This window comes from Cariama cristata, unplaced genomic scaffold, assembly GCF_000690535.1.
Source record: "Cariama cristata isolate BGI_N322 unplaced genomic scaffold, ASM69053v1 scaffold36116, whole genome shotgun sequence".
NCBI classification, from domain to species: domain Eukaryota; kingdom Metazoa; phylum Chordata; class Aves; order Cariamiformes; family Cariamidae; genus Cariama; species Cariama cristata.
In genome coordinates this window covers 1-8,446 of record NW_009623353.1, presented here as the reverse complement: position 1 = coordinate 8,446, position 8,446 = coordinate 1, and the positions used below count along the sequence as shown (strand labels likewise).

Here is an 8,446-nt window from a genome sequence, read left to right as displayed (position 1 = left end):
TACACATGAGTAAGCAAGCACATAAAAGACATAAATAAAAGTAATTTAATTGTATTAGTTGCATGCATGCAGGTATATATTCATACAAGACCTTTCATTATTTATTCCAGATTAAGCTCTTAATTTTTTTGTGTGAAACCTCCATATTTTCTTTGATGCTATCAAATGTTTCTTTTGTTTCAGAGCTGATACCATCTGCCCAGGTACAGGACTCCTCTCAGCTCACTGATCCCCATGATGAGTGGGACAGGCTGTGCATTGTGTTGTTTATGTTCTTTCAGTCAGACTAGCGTGTTTTCAAAGGAGCATAAGGAAGGTAGTGTACTTCCACAAATATAATTACTTTTATAAAATACATTAATATTTATTTTCCAGATATTTAACAGTTTCTTCTTAGATAAAAAGTATTTTACTGTACTTGGTTTTCTTATTTATTAAGACTCATGAACTTTCTTTTTCTCATTAATTTGTAATGTTTAACGTTGTCATTTTTGTTATAAATTGCGGTCCAATAATTGAAATGGAACCAGTCCGATTATTTAAATCAATTTATTGAGCAAGCAGCAGTAAGCAAAACAGCGCTGGGCGGCCGAGGAGCTTCTGCTCTTCCAACGGTGCACACAAAATGGAGAAGGGTTCCCTTATTTATGCAGTCTCTAGTTCCTGTGTTGGCTGATATCGTTTGCATTGTGTGTGTGTGCTTAGGTGGTCCTAATCTGCCTCCTGGGGGTCGCTGGGATGAAGGCCGAAGTCCCACTCATGCTCTTGCGAAACCACCTTTCTTTTAGCCGTTACTCAGTTGTTTATTCTATCAGGTATTTGATTGTCCCTACCCCCACATGTCTTTAGATAACTAAAGAATGTCTCAACACTTGCAAGCGATTTCCTGAACAAAGTTAACCATTCCCAATTTATCTTACACAATGTTTGTGGGTATACATCAGCGATTTAAAACTTTCCATATGTCCTATACAAGCAAGATTTGATTAACAAACAGACTCAGGGTTTTACTTATCACAATTTTATGACAAAGAATAAGTGAATGTGACACTATCTCACATCAATGAAAAAAATGCTGCAGGATTCATTCACTTCTTGCTTCTTACACTGATGAAAATCAGGAGTGGTACAGTTGTAGCACAGCCACTTGGGTGTAGTCAGTATAAAGCCATTAGAGTGTGTAGAATTAAACTTTTTTTGCAGCTTGTTTGGCAGAGCGTGATGAAAGGCAGAAGAGTCAGAAAAAAAGTTTGACAGCCATGCTTTAAGCATCTATAAATGTTATATATCTAAAATATTAAGTTTTTTATACATTTCTTGAAGTCTAGGAGGTGGGAATACCTTTTTTTGTTTTCCCTTCATGCTCTTTTCACAAAGTACAGGGGTGTTTACAGGAGCAATTTGTACAGTTAAATCCTCTTTTTTCTTTTTTTTTTTTTCTCTTGTGGGCCTCTCTGCTTTTTCTGAAAACCAGGTGTTCTTTCTAGCCACTAGGAAGAAGTAAGTGAGACAAGTGTGATGACTGAAACCGCAGCGTTGCCAGCGGAGGGGAATTCCCTGATAAGAGCCGTCTATCAAAGCCGCCTTCGCCTCACCAGACTGTTACTAGAGGGCGGTGCCTACATCAACGAGAGCAATAACAGAGGTGAAACCCCTTTAATGATTGCTTGTAGGACAAAACATGTGGACTCCCAGAGCGTGAGCAAGGCAAAGATGGTTAAATACCTACTGGAAAATAGGGCTGATCCAAACATACAGGACAAATCTGGAAAGACAGCCTTGATGCATGCTTGTTTGGAAAAAGCAGGCCCTGAAGTGGTATCTCTGCTACTGAAAAGTGGAGCTGACCCAAGCCTGCAAGATCACTCCAATTGCTCTGCACTAGTGTATGCAATAAAGTCTGAAGACAAAGAGACCCTGAAAGTTCTTCTTAGTGCCTGCAGGGCGCAAGGAAAAGAAGTCATCATCATCACAACGGACAAGTCCCCATCTGGAAGGCAGAAAACAAAGCAGTACCTAAATGTGCCTCCTGCAGACCTTGAGGAATGTCATTCCCCAACTGCTTGCACTTCCCCATCGGAAATAGAACTGAAAACATCTGCATCCCCACTTTCAAGTTCAAATGAAACTAAGAAAGCACTATTCAGCTTTAAAGAGCTGGGTCATCCACGAAGCATGGACAACTCATCTCAAACGGTTTCACTGATGAGAAAATCCAGTTCAACAAAAGTAGGGTCCAAGCTGGCACAAGTGCAGCGGCTACAGTCTGAGCCTTGGATAAAGAGCTCTCCATCACTGTTTCACCAGAATAAAATTGCCTCTTTACAAGAAGAACTTCAGGATATTACTCCAGAAGAAGAGCGCTTTTTAAAAATCAGTGGCCTTGCCTTATCAAAGAGATTCATCACCAGACACCAAAGCATTGACATAAAAGACACTGCTCATTTATTGAAAACCTTTGATCAAACTGGATCAAGGAAATTATCATATGATGAGATAAACTCTCAGACTCCTTATGATGAAGAGAAACATAACCCCAGTGGGATTCCTATGGGTAAGGATGCCAGTTCGGGACAAATCAGCTTTATTTCAAACCTCAGCAGTATCATCCAGAAAAGAAATTCAGAAGCAAACCACTACAGGTCTGATTCTCAGTTAACTACTAGTGCAAGTCCTGCTGCTTCAGAAGACAGTAAGTCAGTGATAAGAAACAAAAAGATTCTTTCTCCGTCTCACTCAAGTTCTAGAGAAGTACTGGAGAACATGCCTCCGGTGACTCTGAGCAGGAGAAATCAAGCTTTTCTAGAAAGACAGGGTTCAGGAGCCTTGTTGTTGGATCATATCGCTCAGACAAGACCAGGTTTTCTTCCACCACTGAATGTGAATCCTCAGCCCCCAATTCCAGATATTACTTTCATAAACAGGGTTTCTGGGATGATGTCTTGTGGACAAAAACACTTAGTACCAGCAGCACCTGCTTTCCCCAGGGAGACCAAAAATATGAAAATGCTACTAAGGAGGCAGTCATTACAGACTGAGCAGATTAAGCAATTAGTGAATTTTTAACACAGGATTAAAAGGTTACAAAAGCTTTACGATATATACATATTCACTGCACTACCTGATTTTAATCATACATATCACAAAAGATAGCAGGTCTGTGATGTAAAGCTCTCTTCCTTGGAATGAGTTAAATAGCTTAGAGACTACATTAAAGGATACACTTAACTGATGCTGCTGCTTTCTGCAAACTGGGCAATATACTGTTTTCATAATGTTTTCAGCTTCAGCACAGAAATCTTACCTGTGACAGGCTGAACCCACAATGGGTCTTAGGCACTGCAGTTCTCATTTTAGGTTAGAAACACTATCCCTCCTACATTTCCCCAAACGCGTACGCTTTCTGCACCCAGAAGGGTGGTACACATGGAATTTGGGAACTTGAAACATTTGAGGGTGATGCTGAACACCAGACTGACTCTGTCCAGGTTGTGCAATATCCAGACATCCCAGACACAACCAGCATGCACAGAGGGTGGGCAGTGGCAAGTGTACACAGGCGGTGTCTTCTGCCTTCGGTGGCTTTACTGCACATAAACAGAGTCAATAAAATTCATGTCGCAGAGCTATGTTGCATGCATAGCTATGCCCAGGGAATTCCAGCTAAAGTCTCGAGAGCCTGCTTTAGACACCTTGCTGCCCACTGGAAGTCATTGTGATACATGGAGCACCGGAAAGCTCAATTTCCACACGCAACACCTGGGAGTCGTCAAGAAGCCAGCACTGCGAGCAAGAAGTTCTGAATAATTTCATGTAAAATGGCCAAACCTTGGTTGCACTGTCAATTAGACATGTCAATCAACTTGGGCTTCTCCAGCTATTGGACTGCTGGAATCTGCACATTTAAAAATATGAAGGGTAGGGGGAGGCAGAAGCCATATCTAAACTAGGGTCCATTACTTTCTGCAGTTCTGGACTCGTAAAATAAAATAAAAAAAACCCCACCCAAACAACAAAGCTCCATCTCCACATCATGCAGGAGCCCTTTCTCCCTAGTCACAGGCCTGGGTTTCTTTTCAAGACAGGATGTAGGTGGTGAGACGCATCCAGATCTTGGCTTGATCAGTGAAGACATTTCACACACATGCTTGGGAGCAAGGAAGAGCTCTGTCCTCTGGCTCAGATAGACCTAAAAAAAAATGTGACAGCTACGATACACACCTGGGAGACAGAAGTCCTCATTTTTCCCAGTTTGAAGCAGAGTACTGAATTTCTTCTAGATGAGAAACACTCCTTTGCCTCCAAGCTATTGCATATTTTCAAGTATCTCTATCTAAAACCTATTTTTGCTTCCCATTTAGTGTTCTAGGATTCCAAACATCTACTTTGTCTTTGTGCATATTCCATGGATGCTTGATTTCTGGTATTGCATTTAGTGTTTTACAACTCATCTTCTAAAGACTGAAAAATATTGATGTGTTCTGTTTTGTCATAATTTACAGAAATTAATTGTATTGAAATTTTGCCTGTATAATGTGAATCTGTGTATACTGAAATGAGATACATTTTTTCCGAAAATACGCAGCAGGTACTATCTGCCTTCTTGCACCTTCAGTCGAAATCCACCCAGTCTGACATGCCTAACAAATAACTGTAATGTTATTTATGTTTGCTGTGTAAGAGAATTAGTGTAAGAGAATTTCAAGTGGATGATAAACATAAGTCTCTGTAAATACCTTTTTATGAAAAATGTAAAAATGTCCAAAAGTGCATAATATGCACATTGACACCTGGAAAGTAAAGGAGTTGGTTTACATCTCTACAAAACAGAGTTCTGTATCAAGCACTGATCTGAAACTACAAATTTAAATCTTGACATCAATTTTGTGACAAAATCGCTCCAATCTCTAGTGATGACTGCTGGAAGATATCTTACCACTGATTCTCTGGCCAAGCTCTCAAAGGTAGCTAGAATAAGCAAAGATGCAAACGTGTATCACAATTGTCAAAATTAATTCTTCCTCACAAAATATGGGTCTTGAAGGCTGTGGTGTCCTTTGCCCTCCTCCAGTCACTGCTCTGACGACTCGGGATGCGTAGCATTCCAGCGGCAGCTGGGAAGGCCCACTGAGCCGCACTATGCTATCACACATGACTTACTCGGACACAATTCTCACACTTATTTCAGTTCTCACCCCTCAAGAGCAATCAGTACCAGTCACAAAAATGTTGTTCTTTCTAATTACAGATGGACTATTCATCCACTGAAAGACCTTGGGTCATTTATGGATTCACTGGCAAACTCTAGTCTCTGCACATACACAAACAATAAGGTGTTCACTATGTTAAGAAAAAAACCAAAATCACCCAAGTTTGCACATTAAGCATCCAAACCCGAGAAGGTTCCAAAAGTGAAGTTATGTACATTTTAACTGCTATTAAATACCAGTGGAAACACGGTGAAGGTAATGGAGTATTTGGTTCCATTCAGGTTCTGCCTCTTAGTTCAGGAGATACTGCAGGATCAGCATCTGCATATACCAGGTAGAAACAAGGATTATACAGAAATCTTTTTGTAGCAGAGAAGTTATGTGGAACAAAGTATGTTGATATTAAATTATTAACTGGATACAAACTGGTCCCTACAAACACCACATACAGGCACAATATACTTGTCAAATATTTTTATGATATTGTAAATGGAAACAGCAATTTGCAGTCTGTTCACCTCATAATGAAGTTAAATATTGGAAGCTAAAAATAGGTTTTTAAAAAAATACTAATTCTTTTTTAGAAAAAATCAACAGATAGCTATTCTAACTGGTATCTTTGCTGAAAGTATAAAGCCCGATTTCTGCTGTATTGATTTTTAAATTAATTACATATATGGGATTACTGCTTCCTCAACTGAAACAGTAAATTACAAAAGGCTCAGGCAATGGAAGAAAACGGCAAATGTCTTGAGAAGTGAAGTTCTTCTGTAGTGTTGCCAGTGCTTAATTTTGTGCTTAATTTTGATGCAGAAGTAACGTGAAACATTAACACGAATGTTTATTGTTGCATCAATGTTACAAGTGACCTTCGAAGGAAAAACAATTCAGTTTTGTTCTCCTGATGTTGTTATGATGCATAAATAAAAGTTATTTTTTCCCCATTCAGAGAATATGGAAATAAACACATCCTTTTATTCACCACATAGGAGATGCTGAGTCACTACCAAAGGTGCACTCACTCACGTGTTTCTCAGGCTGTCTCTGTACAGGAAGATTGGAACAGTTAATTAGATTTAATCTCACATAGCCAAATTTGTACAAAGTATTGTGTGAGAGAGGATCTTTCTGTCTGTTGGTAGCTTACTGTGGTTCCGCTTCAGTGGAGATACGCTTCTGCCATCTTTGAAGTCCTAATCCTCATTGTTTTCCAGTCATCCATAATGCCTTTTAAGCAAAGCATGGGAAGCAAGACCTGAATTTCTAATGTTAAATTCATCACCACCCCACACCTTCCCCCCCCCGAAACAGTGGAGTTTACAAACAACAAAATACCTTTCAGTCGTTCTTTATGCATCTTAATAAAGGAAACACCACAACCAGAAACTTTTTCCTTGCAAGTTTTCTTTTAAGAGCTGTGGTTTCCCATCCACAGAGAACCATCTGGACTACTTCTCACACCTTACAGTAACACATCAGTGAAGCTCGTCCACTCTAACTTATAGAAAGATTAATGGCATAAAAACCTTAAACATTTAAACTACATAAAATGGCAGTGACATTTCTGTGAGTAAGCGCTCCTGTCAACATAGGTTACCACTTTCAGTACAACACACTACCTATGAGATTATTGATTTTGAATCTACACGATGAAGTTTAGAAAGGTGAAAAACATTTTTTTACTTTTGCTTTTCATTTTCTCTGCAAAATGCTGTGAAACCATACAATGAAACTAACTTCTAGACAATAGTAGCGGCCTCACAAAGAACAGTGATCATCTAAAAAACTTAGTATTTTGGTTTAAGAAACTTAAGAACAGCAAGTCTCTAGATGAGAATGCTGTAAAGAAGCAGTTTTCAAGGTTGAGTTTAAGGCGTGGTGTTCAAAGTACAGGTTTCAAAATATCCTTTCCCACAGTTTTTGGTTTTGCTTTAAGGAGAAAGGCACTTGGCAGTTGCTTTGTTTTGATTTTTGTCTTTTACAATTATGCAGCACTTCCAAAAGAACATTGCCATAATTTGATGCAGCTACACAAGACAAACAGAAAACTAAAACAGTCATTAAATTCCTCTTTTTCTCATCAGTCCTTAACAAGACCTTCATCTTTCTGCATCTGTTATGCAGTACAACTAATTATTTTTCCAAATAAAATAATGTCTTTATAAATAAATAGAATCTTACATTTGTAAACCATTATTCCAGTAGTTGGCTATTTTGTTCACGTACAAGAGCACGGCTTGTTACAGAAAGGCTAACATTAGTCACAGATAACCATCCTACTAAAAACATTTACACTATATTCATAAAAGGGACAAGGTATTTTTTTAAACTAATGTTGAAATCCAGAATCAGAAGGAGGAATGCCTGCTGTAAAATATTTCCAAGTATTTCCCAGCCACACATTTTCACTTTAAAGTATTACTGGCACTGCAATACCTTCAAGGAGATCAGGTTTGATAAGGATACATCTTAAGAAAACTCAGAGGTTTGGGGTTTTTTTGAGTGAAAGGGTTACAATTGCAATTTTTATGACTAATCCTTTTTAAAAGACAATATAAGGCAGTAGGTCTTATACTATAAGCTAACCTTATTAAAAAAAAAAAAAAGGCAAAATTTCTGCAAAATTCTTCTTCAAAGGACACCTATTATCTGAGACAGGTGTCTCCTTGGCTGATGATGTGTGTAGCTGGTTGAAAGAAAGCACAGACCTCCTAGGAATGTCCTTGGTTTTGTCATTTCACACAATTAAAACATAAGCTTGCTTTGTTTTGCTGGTACTGAATGGGAAACAGATGGGGTTCTGTTTTGATTTGGGACTTTGATTAGGGACTGAGGCACACTGGTGACAGGAGCAGTTAAGTTACTTTGTACAAATTCTTTATTTCAACAAATTCCTTGTCAGTATCTGTTAAAGCTCAACAAAGACAAAAGTAAGTTTGTAATAACCAAACTATAGGGATTACAGAAGAATTAATTAAAGTCTCTTCTGTATCCATATTAATCCTCTATGGTAGCATGTATTATGCAGCAGGTGAAATGTGTCATTAAATTATAAAAAAAATCCCGGCCAAAAGGAACCTCTGGAGGTCTCATCCAACCTCCAGCTCAAAGTAGGGCTTACCTCAGCCATACTGCTCATCCAAACTGGGATTCAGGGAGCCAAGGTATTGACAGTTCAACACTTACAGAAGCACCTAAGGACTCAAGAGTTAATCATAGAATCATAGAATCATTAT

At 38.7% G+C, this 8,446-nt stretch overlaps 1 protein-coding gene across 1 annotated transcript; it reads left to right on the top strand.

The window, feature by feature from the left end:
* The first annotated feature begins 1,518 nt into the window (after positions 1 to 1,518).
* ANKRD34B (ankyrin repeat domain 34B) lies at positions 1,519 to 3,066 on the top strand. Its single transcript, XM_009702699.1, has one exon. The coding sequence runs from the start codon at positions 1,519 to 1,521 to the stop codon at positions 3,064 to 3,066; it is 1,548 nt and encodes a 515-aa protein (XP_009701001.1).
* The last annotated feature ends 5,380 nt before the right edge of the window (positions 3,067 to 8,446 follow it).

Bases quoted from the DNA above. Each gene is read 5' to 3' on its own strand.
- ANKRD34B (XM_009702699.1), top strand. From the start codon at position 1,519: ATGACTGAAACCGCAGCGTTGCCAGCGGAGGGGAATTCCCTGATAAGA.